Source organism: Elephantulus edwardii, unplaced genomic scaffold (assembly GCF_000299155.1).
Source record: "Elephantulus edwardii isolate Elephantulus edwardi_28Jun2011 unplaced genomic scaffold, EleEdw1.0 scaffold00001, whole genome shotgun sequence".
Lineage (NCBI taxonomy): Eukaryota > Metazoa > Chordata > Mammalia > Macroscelidea > Macroscelididae > Elephantulus > Elephantulus edwardii.
The window spans coordinates 38070676-38088829 of NW_006399751.1; the positions used below are offsets into that span (position 1 = coordinate 38070676).

The 18154-nt window shown below is 38.4% G+C and overlaps 1 protein-coding gene across 4 annotated transcripts in view; it reads right to left on the reverse strand.

Moving 5' to 3' along the window:
- Positions 1–4455, reverse strand: part of OSBPL6 (oxysterol binding protein-like 6) — a 110002-nt gene extending 105547 nt beyond the window's left edge. For all 4 annotated transcript variants that reach the window (XM_006878794.1, XM_006878793.1, XM_006878792.1 and 1 more), the window contains exon 1: positions 4198–4455. In XM_006878794.1, coding sequence (XP_006878856.1) covers positions 4198–4299 — 102 coding nt within the window. In that variant the 5' untranslated portion in view covers positions 4300–4455. The remainder of the gene's footprint in view (positions 1–4197) is intronic.
- Between the last annotated feature and the right edge of the window lie 13699 nt (positions 4456–18154).

Sequence of the window (18154 nt, forward strand, 5' to 3'; positions counted from 1 at the left end):
ATTTTAATTCTCATTGAGAATTATGTGGTAGCATAAGAGTAATTCCAAAAGAAAACAAAGAAAATCTCATTCCAAAAGCAAACAAAGAAAATCTAGTCTGTGTACCACAAATTTAGTCAGCTTCTCCTTACATAACAGTATTGTAAAGTATTATGAGAAGGAAAATAAAGATTATAACATAATCTTATATTGAATTCACATTTCAAACTAGGTCCTCCCATCAACATTTATAACATCTGCACAAAATGTGCCTTTGCTTTTTTTGATACCATTTCCTTCATACACTTTAAGTGGAGACCATTGGTTCCATCACACATATGCCCTCTTGGGGGCAAACAGAAGGGTCTACACCCTCATAGCTCCTCTTTGCAACCTATGAACCAACCCTCTGCTTTCAAAATACACTCTTCTTCAGAGACTCGGAACTATCAACACCACCCCTCTCTGTGTTGCCTTCTACAAGCCCAACTGCTTCCAGGGAATTCTGGTGGAACTCTATAGTCCGTAGAGAATTGTGCTGCTGATCTAATGGTTGGGACTCCTGTGGTCTGGATCCACCTGTGGCTCTGTGGGAGAAAAACGGAGAATCCCTCACCCTTGGGACTTACAGCCTCAGAAACCCATTGGGGGACTAAGAGTTGGAACCAAGTCAACAGCAGTTAAGTGGATAAGTAGGTCATCGCATCAGTATTCCTCCACACGCTTCTGGAACCCAGTTCACAATAATCTTCTCATCTCAAGTCTTCGTTCATTTAAAATGCTGTTCATTTAAATATATACTAAGTCATATGTAGGGTAATGTACTTGGAGGGGACACATTAATGAACAAAATAAAATCCCTGTTTTCATGGTGATACAGTCCACTGGGATTGCACTGCTGATCCAAAGGCTGCATCCCTCCAGTGGCAATCTTCTCTTGTGCCAAACACAGCTTCCAAAAATCCAGCAGGCAGTCAGCAATGAGCACATTCCAATAGAGCAGCTATGAGGGGTGTCTGTTGTTTTGTTTATATTCCAGTTCCAACGTGTAGAGAAAGAGGATGTACTGTTCCAGCTGTTTTTGAATGATATTCAGCAGTATTTTGATTGCATGTGATATTAATGTTATTATTCTAGAATTTCCAAATTCTGTTGGATCACCTTTCTTGGGATTGGGAACAAATAACAATCTCTTCCCATCACCTGGCCAGACAGCCAGCTGTCCTCCAAATTTCCTGGCATAGACTGGTAAGCAGATCCAGAGCTGTATTTGTCATTTGAAACATATCAGTTGATATCCAATCAATTCCTGGGGCCTTATTTCTTGCCAGTACCTTCAGAGCAGCTTGAACTTAGTCCTTCATTACCATTGGCTCGTGATCATATGATATTTCCTGAAATATGTGCCATTCAAGTCTTTTTTGTTACAGTGATTCTGTGCATTTCTTCCATCGTAGTTTGATGTTTCCTGGATTATTCAAGATTTTGCCCATTGCATCTCTAAGTATTGCAACTCTTAGAGATGCTATGGGCAAAACAGCATCTATTTTAATAAATAATATATAAACCTTACAATATTGTTGAGAAGATAATTGCACAGAAAGAGAAATAATATAAAAATGTCAAATATTAACAAAAAGTTCTTGAAAAGCTCAGAGAAGGAAAAGTGCAGTATGGGCCTACATGACCAGTGAAAGAGTTGGATGAGACGGGGAAGCATGGAGTCAGCATGAGACGGGGAGGCGTGGAGTCAAGATGAAACAGGGAGGCATGGAGTCAAGATGAGACAGAGAGGAATGGAGACAAGATAAGAAGGGGAGGCGTGGAGTCAAGATGAGGTGGGGAATCGTGGAGTCAAGATGAGACGGGGAGGTGTGGAGTCAAGAAGAAGGTGGTGATTTCCATATAGACAAGGTCAGAGACAGAGGTGAGTCAATTTGAGAAGATAAACCTGTACAGTTTGAGAGAAGAATGAGACAGGAGGTTAGATCAGATCATGTAAGTAATAGGATACCAAAGAAAGAAAAGTATTTCCTTAAAGAAGTAATGAAAGTTGCCTTATGCATGTCACTAGAAGAGAATTAGTGGGGGATTTTGAGCATGGCTCTACCATGCTGAAAAAATTTGATGCGGTAACAACACAAGGGAGGTGGTATTAAGAGTGAAGGAAAAGGATGAGTGAAGGTGCTATTATAAGCAGAGGATTTGTTTACCTACTGAATATGGCAGAAGCAGAAAAAAAAAAGAATGCCTTTGACTCTGGGTCCCTGAGAAAAAAAATATTATGATAACAAATTGGTTACAAATACTGATTAGAGGTGACAGTGGTCTAGCTAAATAGAAATGTACAGTTAATTAATTAGTGACTTGGGACTAGAATTTAAGAAAGACAGGGAAATAACAAGCATTTAGGAACCTTTTTATTTTTCAGTCTAGTGCTAGCTGCTTTACTTGGCGATCAATCTTGGGAAAAAGATTGGACTGGAGTTAGCTATTTGGCACCATCCACACAGATGTCAGAGCCAAAACAGGAGAAGATATGGGATTGAATCAAGACCAATTTATCATACTCTCTCCGTGTCCTTTCACTACTGAGCCAGTTAAATCCACACCCAAAAGTGAATGCATCTGAAAACCACTCTACATCACATCACTTTGTGGCTGAAAGTTTTGGATTTTCCCAAGTTATTAATATTTTTTGCAAGTACATGAAGTAGATGAGAAAAAAAGGAATTATAATAGTCCTTTTTTATTCTTTTCCCTTGGGGAAAATGAACAAAGACAAAAACAAGAAGTAGGCAGGAACCAGAGGATAAAAAATTTTGAAGAGTTTCCACTTGCTGAGATAAAACAGAAGATAAAAAGGAACTCTCCACAAAAGCCAACCAACCAATTTGAATATGTGTTTTACTTTTCTAGAATTCATCATCAGTTACAGACGTGGTATTTTCACTCTGATCATAAAACTTCCCTTGCAGGACCCACACAGTACTTCCAGACTTCTCCTGTGGCCAAGAGAGTCTCAGCTCTCACCTGTAGTCTTGCACACTTATCCTGAAGTTTAAGATCAAAAACACTGCCTGCATGTGTTTCTACAAGCAGTCACTAGTCTCCATTTGGGACACTCAAGTTGGGTTAGGTCCTTCCTTTCTTTCCACAGCTCCCAGGAAGGCCATGCTGCTTAAAATGTCTCTCAGTTGAAATACCCAAGAAAAGTATGAACAAAGAAGCCATGGTAACAAATGACAGAGAAGCAGGCAAGGGGTGAAATGAATTTTCAACCCTAGAGAGTAATGGGTATACAATGATTATTTTATATTGTCTCCTTTCAGGGTACTTCTACTTTCTTTGACTTTACCAATGTGATGCAATAAATAGTTCAAGTACATGAAAAGCTTCCAAAAAGGAAAGTTTCTAAACACATGCTTATTATGAATTTCCAGTTACACAGCATAACTCCTGTCATAAGACAATTTTATACTGGAAATTATCTTACTTGGACATATGCTGGCCAAAACAACCACCTGTTTTGACGATAAAGAGCACTTCTACAATTAATTCCCATGCAATTTTGACAATAGAAGAGACACTAACATGGTAATAAATTAATCTGAATGCAAAAATAACCTACAGAAATGGCTCAAATGGGACAGTGGATGGTTTCTATGATAGTTAAGCCACAGCAGTAAACTCTATCTAGTGACTTTAATCGCTGTCTGGGTTCTCATCGTTCTCAATTCCTGCATGTTGCCTTTTTTGTTGTTGTTATAGCCTGAGTCTGTTGTTTTGTTTTTTTTTGTTTGTTTGTTTTTCCACAGGTTCCTTGAAAATGGCAGTTAGCACTTGGCAGTCCTGTGAGAGACTTGTAGTAAGGTGTCCTTTGCTGGTTCTCAGGTTCCTTTCCACCTTACAAATGAAGAGAGAGTGCCTTACATTGCAGTTCCTGATGCTGGCTCTCCTGTCCAGGTATAGATGGTGAAAGGAATACTGCAGGACATCACCTGGCTATCCCAGCCTCTTTCTGTGGTATCCATTCTAACCAAAGAGTCCAAAGTAACAGAAAAACTGGAGGAAGAGAAATCTATAGCAGCAAATTCACTTTCCTGTGGAATAAAAGACTTTACAACACTATTTCAGAATGAAGTAGCAAATCCCATCATATTCTATTAGTACTATCCTTATAAAAAGTATAAAAATACACGTTAGACCTTTCCTTACCTGCCTACTGTCCCTCTGGGAGGATGTGGAGGAAGAGGCACTTCTATGAGATGGAGTGGATGTTTTATGAGCAGGGGATATGCCCTTCTCGTCTGAACTCATAGCTGCAGTTAGTCTAGTGACCTGCACAGAAGACCATCCCAATATTGTCTTGAACCCACAGGTAAGGAAAAGGATGACTCCTCAGCTTCATTCCATTTCATCAATCAGGCTTGACTAGAAAAGATGAGGTCAATACAGAGGGTGTTCAAATCACCTAAAAACAAAACAAAAGAGAACAAGTAAGTAATTATAAAAGAAATTAAAAGATCATTAAACTTGGGGGAAAATATTAATTGGTGGCAGTGAGAGTAACATGAGGAAATGTTTGCTTCCTCTAGAATAGTAAGGTGGAGGGGAAAAGTATTAATTGTAATAAGAATCTGTCAATGAGGAAAAGGAAAGAAACTAAAAACTAAATCATATTCTTCCCTTGCCTACTATTTTTGAAAGCAGATTACAGTGCTTTGTTTAAGACCCTACCATTTAAGAACATCAGCTTCTTCACCTGCCTGAAGGATTTTATGAGAGTTCAATATGTGCTTGTGTTCAGTTTAGTTCAGCCATGCCATGTACATGATGGCTAAATACTGCATAAGGTAGTTAGTCACAGAAGGGGTAGTGCACTGTGTTAGTGCATTCTGTATATCATGTGATTCAATACTGTGTGAGGATCAAGGATGACACCAGCAAAGTTATCTGCTCCTCCAGACTACAGTATGCCTGCCTAAGACCTTCAGCTCAACAACCAGCTGGCTCATAAGTATATAGATTGTCAGGTTCTTTCTGGAACTAGAGTAATTAAAGTGGCTTCACAGAATCACAGTCAAGAGCCACTCCACTTCTTACTTGGATTTATGTTAGGAAAGTTTGCATTAACAATGCTAAAGTTAACAGCTTCTTGTTCCCCTTTGAGTGCAAGATAAGTAAGCTACAAGAGTTAAAGAACAGATTCAGAAAATATCTAGGAAAAAAGGCCCATCATGATGGTATAAGGTAAAACATTTAAACATTAACATACAAATCTACGACTGAAAAGATATCTATGTTCACGTTCTTATTTTAGTGACATTCACTGAAGTAGAACCTTTAGCACAAACTGGGAGAGAAAGAGAATGGAAGAATAAAAATCAACCTTCAGGCCCCAAACAGTGAGACTCGAAGTTCAGTCTAAAAGGGAGACAGTAACACAAAGATGAAGATGCACATAGTAGTGTCACGACATGTGCCAAGTAGAAATGACCATATCTGAAGGTTCGAGGTTTCTCTTATTAGGTGGGTTTAAGCTGAGATCTGAAGGCTGACTAAGAGTTAACTAGGGGCCTGGGTGTCCAGGGTCTAATGATCAAAGAATTAATAGAGGTTAGTGTACTGGAAGCAGGAGTGGCATCCACTTCCTAAACAACAGGCCTCTGGAAACTCTATGAACTTTGATAAATGTCGATAGTTATATAAAGGCTTCAGGCCTTTTGTTGATAGAGTCACTATGAGTCATGCTTGACTCAACGGCAATCAACAACATATTAGAACATACACCGGAAGTGACATGAAAGTCAAAGAATGGCAGGGGATCAGACCCTGTAGGACTTCCTAGACACATTCAGCATTTTTATTTTTATTCTAGGAGCACAAGAAGCCATAAAGGGATATAGAATAACTGTTGTTAGACACTGTCAAGTTTGGTATGACTCACAGTGACATTATGAACAACAGCCACAAGTAAAACCAAATTCACTTGGTAAAGAGAATGAGGGAGGGAGCACCATCAGGAAGGAAGATATGATGTATTGCAGTGGTGGACAGAGATCTAATATAGAATCTCATATGTTGGGAGGGTCACGGAAAAAGGATCAGTCATGAATGACTCCCAGGATGGCAATACGGTTCACAGGGGAAGAGCTGGCCAACATTCATCCAAGACTGAAGTCCGGAGTGTGGCTTTGGACATGCTGAGTTTGAGGTACCACTGAAGGCTTTGCAATTGAGATAGACCAGAGGGAATGTGGGTATGGGGTTCGAAAGAGAGTTAGAAATAGAATTGGAATTGGAAGTCTGAAATTGGAGTGTTCGATAGATTATGGAGGAGCTCTGGTGGCTCAGTGGTAAGGAACTGTGCTGTCAATCCAAAGCCATATGGTTCAAATCCACTAGCTGCTCCAAGAGAGAAAAATGGGTAATCTTTTCCTGTGTAATCAACTGTCTATAAAAACCCACTGGAAGGTCAGCTGTGAGAAGGTCCCAATTCGATGATACAAAGCAACAACAGATCATGTTAATACACATAGTGATTTGGATAGGACTACTGAGTCAATTCCAACTTAGAGCAACCTGGCAGGACAGAATAGAACAGATTACAGGGGTTCTGAGACTGTGACTTGTTATGGGAGTAGACTACCTCAAGCTTTAGACTAGCAGTCCAATGTTTAACCCATTGTGCCACCAGCAGTCCTTTGACTTATATGTAATAACAAACAATTCATTGCTGTCGAGTTGGAATCAACTCAAAGCTGATCCTCCAGCAAGTTCTCAGAGGCTGTAAACTGCACAGGAGACCGTTCATTTCTCTCAGAGCATCTGCTGGATTCAAACCTCCAGAGGGCATGGACTTGGGATTAGCAGCTCCATACAGACTAGACCACCTGAGCTCTCCAAATTTACTATTACCATGAGAAAAAAAAGATTTCTCTTTTAAAAAGAAGTAAAACAAACAAGCAAACAATCTAGGAGCAGTTCTCTTGAAACAAAGCTAGTCTTTGGATAAACAGAGATGCAAAAAGCCAATGTGTTCTTTGTTGGCCAGAAATGAAGTTTCATTTACTATTGGCGAGAAGTAGCAACAAGCTGACACTTGAGAAATAATCACCTAATCCTCTTTTGTTTTATGAAGATGACTTAATAATTGAGTAAAGTTTCCAAAGTCAAGGTTTGATGCCAGCAAACTGAAAGAATGCAGTTCTGATCTTTGATTTGAAGCACTCTGTTTTCTAATCCAAGGTGTTTTACAAGCAGATGCTGACACTTGAGCCACAAGTACGGTGATTTGATGATGTTTTCAAGTACCCCCAAGGGAGAAGGTTGAGACAAGCGAGCTCATTAAGCTGGTGTCCATTTGGAAGAAAATTCAATCCAAGCTACCAGGGCCCACATTTCCTCAGATTTCTTTTTCCTTTTTAAACAGCATCCAAGTGTACTTTCTTCATTAACACCTTGGAGTTTGTCTTAATTTAAAACGACATTTACAGGGTAACATTTCAACAGTGCAAGGACAACATTTCAATGGAATTAAAATTATGCATTCATCGAATATAAGAATGAGTCAGAGAATATGTTTTGGAGGTGGTTCTTTCTATTAACGTTTGGTCTTTGTGTATTAAAAAGAAAGGCGCCCAAATACCTATTATGCGGATGAATTTGATGACCTTTAAAGATTATTCTAAGCCTGACTAAGATCCTAAACCTGAAACGATTGTATTTTAGAATACAGTATAAAAACTGAGAGAGTCTAAACTCCATTAAGTAGACTGCATTTGTTAATTTTTTCATTGCTCTGACATAAAGGTTACTTCATGTTCATGGAAACATTTTCGGAAATTGTCTAAATAGTATTTTTAAATCAAAGGACAATAGATTGTAAAGTAAACACCAACACAATTACTATACTTAGTAAAATTGGTACTGTGACTATAAATAAAAACAATATGACAGCTGAAGGTGGAATGTTCCCATCTTACTCCTCCTTCAGAACAGTGAGATCCCTATTATTGAATGCTACAATACTTTTATTTACACTGCATGACACAAAATTCTGATTTATGATCAAGGAATCTAACAAAAGCAAGCAGTGGTGGCCAAGTTACCAAAAGTAACTTGCTGTTCACAGGCACTATAAAGTATACATGTTCAGAAAAGATACTGGAAATTGGAGATTACTCAATCTTGACCCTCGTTAGCTTAAGAACAACAAAGAAGGAGGGAACCAAACAAACGAAATGCTCATTGCTCTCAGGTCAGTTCACAGAGCCGCACAGAGACCCTCCCTCAGGTTTCCAAGGCTGTACATCTTTATGACAGGATACAGCTCGTCTTTCTCCTTTGAAACAGCTTGTAGTTTGAAAGTGCCAACCTTTTAGTTAGCAGCTTGAAAAATTACACACTACACCAGAGCTCCTTACAACAAAAGAAGAGACTGTTTCATTCATTATTTAAATATCAGAACCGAGAACAGTCTTTATTATAGTAGGTATTTAATGATAGACCTGAAGCGCTTGCTGCAGAAGACCAAGGACTACAACCTTCAATATGGGTTGACGCTAGATATAAAAAACAACAAAGATTCTCACCTGGGCCAACTGGCAACATTGTGATGGACGGTAAAGAGATTATGATTGCACACAGCTTTAGTTTGCTTGGTTCCACAATCAACACTCTTGGCACCAGTAGCTATGAAATGAAAAGACATATTGCGTTGGGAAAGTGTGCTGTCAAAGACCTCTCCAAAGTACTGAAGAACAATGATGTCACTCTGGAGACTGAGGTGAGCCTGATACAGGCCATAGTCTTTGCAATCACTTGTTATGCATCAGAGCTGGACAATTACTAGGGATGATAGAAGCAGAATTGATGCCTTTGAACTGTGGTGTTGGAAGAGAATAAACAGGTTCATCATGGAGAGGGTGAAATTGTGCTGCTCCTCGGAGGCAAGGATTCTGAAGCTACCTCTGACATACTTCGGATATGTTGTAAGGAGGGACTGGTCCTTGAAGAGAGATGTCATGCTTGGGAGGGTAGAGGGACAGCACAGGAGAGGAAGACCTTTGATGAGATGGACTGATTCAGTCACGGTGGTAATGGGGGTTGGTGAGTCAGAGACAATAAGATTGGCACAGGATAGAGGCACAGGATAGAGCAGGTTTTAGGGGTGTTGTACATAGGGTTGCTATGATTCACAGGTAACTCAATGGCACATAACAACAACAACGTTTAATGATGATCAAATGAATGAATTGATAAATAAGTTTATACACCAATTCCATACACAATACATCATTGTTATATTAAGGTGCTGTAGAACAATACAGCTGAAACCTGTCCGATCTCTCTCACGCCATCCTCATCATCTCTGACATGCCAGAGGCCACTGCTGCAATGACTTGTTGAGGTTCTTCTTTTCTTTTGCTGACCCTCCACTTTTCCAAGGAATAGTTCTTCCAGTAACTTGCCTAAAGTATGGAGATGAAGTTTCATCATCCTTGCCTCTCTGGAGCACACTGGCTGCACTTTCCCCCCAAGAGATAGTCTATCTTTTTGACAGTCATGGGTAGTCAGTACTCTTTTCCAAAACAACAGTCCAAAGGGTTTCTTCTTTTGTTATTATTATTCATTGTCCAGATCTCAAACACCTAAAAAGTTATTTAAAAAGGACCACTGCCTGAAACAGTCAGGCACATTTTAGTCTTCAAACTGACATCACCACTCCTTAGTAATTTGGAGACGCTCATGTCAGAGGGCTTGCTCAAGCCAATACATCTCTCGATCTTGGTTGCCAGTACCAAGAGTACAGACTATGGATCCAAGCAAGACGAAATCACTGACAACTTCAATCTTTCATCCATCTATCATGATATTGTGTACCAGGCTAGTGGTGAGCATTTTTATCTTCTTGATGTTGAGATGTAATCCATATCAGGGGCTGCAGTCTTTTCTCTTCTGCAATAACCATTTCAAGTCTTCTTCATTATCAGGGAGCACAGTTGTGTCATTTGCATTACACAGGTTGTTGATAAGTCTTCTGATCCAAATGCCACATTCTTCATTGAGTGCAGCTTCTTGAATGATTTGTTCAGTGGACAGATTAAAGGTATGGAGAAAGGATACAACCCTTACGCAAAGCTTTCTTGATTTTAGAGTGTTCCTTTGCTCTGTTCAGACAACAGCTTCTTTGTTGAAGTGCAGGTTTCACATGGGTAAAATGAAGTGTTCTGAGATTCTCATTCTTCTCAGTGGTAGCGATAGTTTGTTATGAGCCTTTGCTTTCAGCCAGCCTCCATATGACTGACATTCCATATGACCTTCAAAAACAATGCTGTGATGAGAGCACACTAGGTATTAGAATGTACATTAAACAGATAAGGAATCCGATGACTTCCAAGTCTTCCTTGTACTTGGTACTAAAATTACAGAATGTTCATGTTAAAACACCAGAAGGAAAAAAAAAGCCCACCAGAAGAACATAGTAAGCCACATCCAGAACGTGTAAGCATCTCTAAGACAGAACTGCACAATGGTGTGAAAAGACAAAAGGGGGAAGGAATTTCTACATTAATATGAGTAGATTTTGGTTAAATCTTCTTTACAATTTTGTTGTTGTTACGTGTCATAGAGTTGCTTGCGACTCACAGCGACCCTGTGTACAACAGCACTGAGACCTGCTCTATCCTGTGCCAATCTTACTGTCTCTGACACACCTACCCTCATTACTCCAGTCACTGAATCAAGCCATCTCATCCAGGGTCTTCTTCTCTTTCTCCGTCCCTCCACTCTTCCAAGCATGACGCCCCTCTCCAAGGACTGGTCCCTCCTTGCAACATGCCCAAAGTATGTCAGAGAAAGTCTCAGGATCCTTGCCTCAATAAATCCTTTTTATACTAATTTATCTTTTCAAGAAATTAGTATAAAAAAAGGATTTATTGTAATTGTTGGGAAAATTCAAGTACGAGGTGGAGATGAGATGGCAGCTGCTATTGCTGAGTAGGAACCAAATCACCACTGACCCTCCAGTGAGTTTGCAAAGCCTATAAAAGAAGATTGCTCACAGCAGCCTATGGATTCCAACTGTGTACCTTTGGGTTGGCAACACAATTCCTTACCATTAAGCCACAAGAGCTCCCTGGGATGGCAGTAAAGAAATACTTATTTTATTAAAGCATTAAAATAGCATAGCAGTTATGCTTTGAAAAGATTTATTAATAAATGAAGTGATACAGTTTTCGAGATCTTCTTTAAAGGATATTTTTAGTGTGAAAATACCTGAAACCATAATAAAAAGATATTAATATTTCTTAAAATGATATATTAAAGAGGCTTTGGCTGTACCATTTCCACTTTTGGGTATGTTTGAAAATTCTTCCCCCTTTCTTTAAAAAAAAATTTATTATTTTTTGTGTGTGTACCATCAAATCGGATCTGACCAGTAGAGCATCTGGTGGATTCGAATCACATACTTCTGGGACTGCAGTGCAGCTTCTTGCCACTAGGCCACCAGAGCTCGCATTCCTCCCCTCCCCTGCCGCCCCCTTTTTTTAAACAAGGAAAAGGAAGGCACTGCTAACTATAGAAAGTTTACAACCCAGCAGGGCAAAGAGTGTACTAATTTGACAGTTTCAACCACCTTCCTGAAATGCTGTGATGAAAGACACAAAGGTGCCAAGAGTACAATAGAGCAAAGATGCTCCTCAGCCTTGTGGAGCCAGGGGGAGCGAGATGAAAGTCCCATGTGTCACAACAAATAATGCTGTTGCTGCTGGGTACCGCAGAGTCAGAACCAACCCATAGCTGACCCTCCAGCCGGTTTTCAGAGGGAGATAATCGCACAGGAGGAGACTGCCCATCTTTCTCCCACACAACAAATAATGAGGAAATGAAAATATTTGACTGTTTAATCCTACAGAGTAAATGCCAACGACAGTATGTACACAAACACAGCCTCCCAGACCTTTCTCTAGTTACCAGCAGTTTTCGCACAATCCTCTAAAGGGTGAGAGCAGTCACTCACAAAGACTTCTTCCTCTGGGGCAACCTCCATCCCATTTTACCCCAAACTTTGCTTTTGAAATGGTGGCAACAACTATGTTGGACCCTAAGAAGGACCCTGAAGGAAGGTCTTTGAAAATGGTTGCAGTGCAATAGGAAGACCCTTCCTTCCGGTTGTACACAGACTAACTGATAACTTAGCTCTGTCCCTAGCACGCGCTAAGCCTGGAGTGATGGGATAGGGCCCTCTCGTGTGTCTAAGAGTGAGAGTCACACAAGGTCATATTTATTTTTAGACCTCCATCCTGGCATGAAATGAAATTGATGAGTGGATAAAAGGCAAGAGCCTGAACACAATTTACCTTGCGAACTTTTCAGATACTGATAATGTAGGATTTTCTATTTTATAAATGATTCTAGAGTCTCTTTATTTCCCCCTGAGAGATATCTCTATCTTCTCGTATCTCTCTCATTGCTTTCCAGTTGATTCTTCTGACCCTTCAGCAGGTTTCCCAGGCTGCTGTGGCACAGGGAAAGATTGTCCACTTCACTCTGTGGAGGGGCTGGTGGACTGCAATCCCCAGAGAAGCACGGCATTTGGGATGCTTAGCTGAGCGACTGTCTACAGACGATGCCATCTGCACGCCCTAGATTGCTGCATATTAAAGGTATTTTCACCTGTTATTGACTTCCCTCATCAGCTGACATTTAAGCCCCACTTTACAACTTGTTCACCAATACGTATAAAATAAAATAAAAAATCAATGTTTAGGTCAGTTTGGGTAAATTATGATATGATAACAAACTCAAACATTTCAATAGCTTACAAGGAGGGCTTATTTCTTGTTCATGTCAAATGGTTTTTACATCAGATGTAGAACTGCTCTCTGTATATTCATGTGCTCTTTATTCCAGGCTGAAGATGGGGAAAAACATGACAGAGACACGGAATGAAACATGTAAAACCTGCGCTAGAGAGGCATATGAAACCTGAAAATACTAGGAAATAAAAAAATTTCAGCCACCTCCAATCGAATCACCTAGATAAACATCCCAAGAATGTTTGACTTAGCCAAAGCAGTTGAATAATATCCAGGTTGATTTGTAATATGCTTTTTTTTTTGTGATATGCTTTTTTTAAAAAGGAATAACATGTTGCTAACAGTATTTCTTGTAAAGAACAAGCATCAATAGTATCATTTTTTTAAACTGTTTTTGTAGTTTTTTCTTTTCTTTTTCATTTTTTAAATAATTTTAATAAGCATTTACAGAGATTCATTCTTAATTATTAAATAATAAAATAATAAATATACTACTATTTATTAAATATTTAATATATCACTAATGATATACTGCAAGGAACATTTATAACCTCAAGCAGTTAGAATACTATGCATGAAAGTAAATGCATTAACATTTATAACTTATGAAACTAGAAAAGAACAAGAACACAAATATAGAGAAAGTATTAGAAAATAAATTGCTGAGTTGCTAAATCGAAGAGATTTTTCTTTTTATTAACAAAAAAATCATGCATATAAACTGCTAACTTGCTTAATGGGGGTGAGAAGGATGACCGATGCATACATACACAAATAAGCTAATAAGCAAAAACTAAAGAAAATAAATTAAGGGGTAATGGCTATAGTATATAATTAATTGTCAACACTAGTAATGTACAATTAGTAAGTAAAACTGATAAACTATAATTAGGCACTAAAACTAATTATGGGAGGACATTTCCTACAAACACTCTAATGAAAATATAAAAAGGATGAGATCCATTCAAAATTTATTCCAAATCTGTAAAGACTACTTACTAGAAAATACTAGAACCCAAATATTCTTTATATGTTTGCACTATTTCTGCTTGTGCAAACATTCCAGCACAGACACATGAACCAACCCAGCATGAGGTTTAATGATAGACTAGTTCCATTTGCATTCAAGTCAGCAACAAGGTATTAATGCTGGTTATTGCCCTATTAACACGGGAGAGTGTCTGGCAATGTAATTAGACCAAGTGATAATAAAACTGTCCATCTCAAATACCAATGATAATGCTAAGATGATCGGCTGAAAATCAAAGAGAGAAAAATTAAAAAAGAAAACTTTTAATAAGGCTGTATGTATTAAAATGAAAATTTTTTTCCTTACATCTCAACAATACTGCTCTGTAATCATAGAATATTTAAGAATAAACCTAAGTAGAAATATGAAAACATCCAATCCAAGAAAAGAAGGAATATTCTCCTATCTTAAGACCTAATTCAGGAAGCCCTAAAATTGCTAGAAGTAACCTTATTGAGTTATACATGAAGATCCTCTTGGAGTACACAAGATTCACAACAACAGCAATTGCTAATCACTATACTCTCTAGGAGCTCAGCATTCTTATGCTTTACATGTATTCAGTCATTTTGTTTTCCCATCATGAATGAATTGGCACTTTCATTTCCCCCTTATAATGAATGGGGAAAGTGAAGCAGAGATAACACAATTGCTAATGGGTACAAGTAGAATGGAAACCAGTGAAGGTTTGTACAGGAGTTCACTGTAGCACAGCATGTGATGGGAGTACAGCCTAGACAGTGAAATGCGAATACAGTCACTGAATCACAGTACATATTCTGCATGCAATCTTCAGACTTTATGAAAAGGGAATGAATTAGATGGAGGAAAGAAAAGGGATAAAGAGAAGGATATTTCTCTATAAGAATATGAAAAATTGTCAAATATTTACACATTTATATTAAATTAAACACGGCAAAATATTAATTCTATATATATATTGAATCAATTTAATATAACAGTTAATAAAATCTCAGCTGGAATTCTGAAGACATGGCAAAATTATTCTTTATAAAGTCCATATGGGTGAAAAAATGTGAGAGAATAACAAGAAAATTGTTCAGGAAAAAATGAAGATAACTGACTCAATCATATAGTGAAGCTATTTTAAAGCTACTAGCTAATGGATTCAATAGCATGATAATAATAGCTAACAGGGGTAAGAAGCAGACCAATGAAACAGAAGTTCCCAAAATAAATCTATGCAATAATGAAAAGAATTTTGAATACTGGTAAAGAAAGGGTGACTTACTTAACAACTATAAGGGACAAACTAAATTAAAATGATTGATATTCCAGGAATTATTTTCTGTCCAGAGAGCTGGACAATGACTAAGAATGGCAGAAGGAGAATTGATACCTTTGAGCTGTAGTGCTGAAGAAGAGTACCGAATATACAATGTACCGCTAAGAGAACAAACAGGTTTGTCCTAGAGAGGGTGAAGAGGCTGCTCCTTGGAGGTAAGGATTCTGAAACTTCACATGCCATACTTTGGACATGTTGCAAGGAGGTACCAGTCTTTGGAGAGGGTGGAGGGACAGCGCAGGGGAGGAAGACCCTCGATGAGATGGATTGATTCAGTGATTAGGGTAATGGGAGGGTAGGTGTGTTTGAGACAGTAAGATTGGCACAGGATATAGCAGGGTTTAAGGCTGTTTTACATACAGTCACTATGAATCTCAGGCAACTCGAAGGCACATAACAACAACATTCCTGGAGTGATGAATAAGTTTTCTAACCATGACATCAAAACCATAAAGAAAAGATTAATAAGGCAGGCCATATAAAAACTTAAAGCACTGAAATGCAAAACAAACAAGCTATATATTTTTAAAAATCCTAAAAATAAAAATATCACAATCTATGACAAAGAGTTTTAATATCTTTGTCTTAAGAACTTCAGTGTGACTTCACCAAAGAAGACATTCAGATGGCCAACAAGCACATGAAGAAATGTTCAAAATCCCTAGCTCTAAGAGAGATGCAAATCAAAACAACTATGAGATATCATCTCACCCCAGTCAGAATTGCAAAATTTAACACAACAACAAGCAACATGTGCTGGCGAGGTTGTGGAGAAACTAGAACCCCTATTCACTGTTGGTGCAACCACTGTGGAAAGTGGTATGGCGCTTCCTCAAAAAGTTGCAAATAGAGATACCATTTGACCCAGCAATTCCACTACTGGGAATATACCCCAAGGAGACCATAACTGACATCCAGCAGATATATGCACACCCATGTTTATTGTGGCTTTGTTCACAATAGCTAGGAGTTGTAAACAACCTAAGTGCCTATCAGCAAATGAATGGATAGAGAAGCTGTGGTCTATTCACACAATGGAATACTAGGCTGCACTGAAAAACAAGGAAGTCATGCAATATTATTCAAAATGGGTGACCCTGGAGGACATTATGCTGAGTGAAGTATCTCAGTCACAAAAGGACAAATACTGCATGGTACCACTGTTGTTAAACAGAACTGACATCAGGGATGGGGTAAAACTGAGAAAACTGTATACAATATTGAAACATATGAGGAAGAGAACAGTTTAAAAGTGATATATGATAGCATATTATGATTATCACAGGAATCCAGAATTAAGGTTGCACAGTGGAGTGCATTTGGGGTGGGGTGGGGGAGAGGGGCAGGGTTGGGGTGGGAGATTGTATACCAACGAAGAAATTTATCTTTTGCTTTCCAAAGACAGGAACAAACTGGGGGGTGGGGGAGTGCAACAATGAATGAATGAAAATCCAGAATCTCTGTGAATGTTCATTAAAATTAATAAAATAAAAATTTTTTAAAAAAGAACTTCAGTGTGCATTTTATCGCTCCAGGAGAGCTCATACAATATCCATCTCAGGAGGGCCGTAACAGTGATGCACACTTCCTTCCACCTTCTGCTCATGACCACCTTGTGAACCGCTCTTCTCTGAGTCCTGCTCTAATTTTTTATTTAGAAATGCTCTAATTTTTCACTTATAAATAGGCATCTGGAATAAATGAAGTGTTACTATTTTAACATACAACAAACTTTCCAAATCAATAAGATGAATAAAAGTACAAATATAAAATAGATAAAATACCAATACAACCAGAATGCTGGTTAAATAGGGTCACCAGCTGCTCTGCTGGGGAAGATAAGCAATCTCTTCCTGCCGGATTTACTGCCTCTGAAAACGAGCTGGAGGGTCAGCTATCCGTTGGTTCCAATGTGACGATACACAACAACTCTGCTATATTATGATGTGAAATTGTCTTTCATTGAAAATTATAACCTAAATGTCCACTAATTAGGATATATGTCCCTGGATTTACTGATTATATATTCATCCCAATCTAATTTTAATTTTGTAAGTGGAATAAAATTTCTCTTCCCAGAATATGGCTCAGCTTTACTCCACCCACTTTGGTTTTTGTTAGTTCTTGGGCATTATGCCGCCAATTGTTCTAGAATTAGGTCTTAAATAGCAATGGCCATTTCTGAGCTCCAACATGTGCTAGCTGTGAATGTGTGAATGCTGAACACCTTCCATCTCGTCACAGCAACTCCTTTGTAATCCTCTATACACAAATGAGAAAAGTAGAGCACATAGAGTTTATTAGACAGGGTTTCCGTTTGCTCAGTAGTCAGCTGGAGAGAAAGACTGCACAAAGTTCAAAATCCCCAGGAGAAACCACTAAGCTAACCTAAAAAAAGACGCACCACACTGCTAATGGTACTCTAGAGGACTGGAGCAATTATTAGGGATCATTCTCTGGATATTGTTTTGTACATTAGAAATAGAGACAGCAGTGTTATTCTTTCAAAATGTTGCTGATGATGGCCTAGACTAGCCATTATCTACCTAACCACAGATATTTCATAGCCAAGAATGTTAAAGAGACGTAAAAAGAAGATGGCTTTACAAGTGAATCTTATCAATATTCAGAGAAGAACTATCACCAGTTTTACATAAATTATTTCAGAAAATAGAAAAAGATGGAATTCTCCCAGACTCACTCTATGAAGCAAACATATCCTTGATACCAAAGCCAGGAAATGACACCACCAAAATAGAAAACTATAGGCCAATATTTCTCATGAACATAGATGCAAAGATACTGAATAAAATACTGGCCAATAGAATCCAACAATACATCAAAGAAATAATTCACCATGACCAAGAGGGATTCATAAAAGGTATGCAAGGATGGTTCAACAAAAGGAAAACAATTAAAGTAATTCATCACATTAACAAAGCAAAGAACAAGAACCACATGATCCTATCAATTGATGCAGAAAAGGCCTTTGACAAAATCCAACACCCTTTC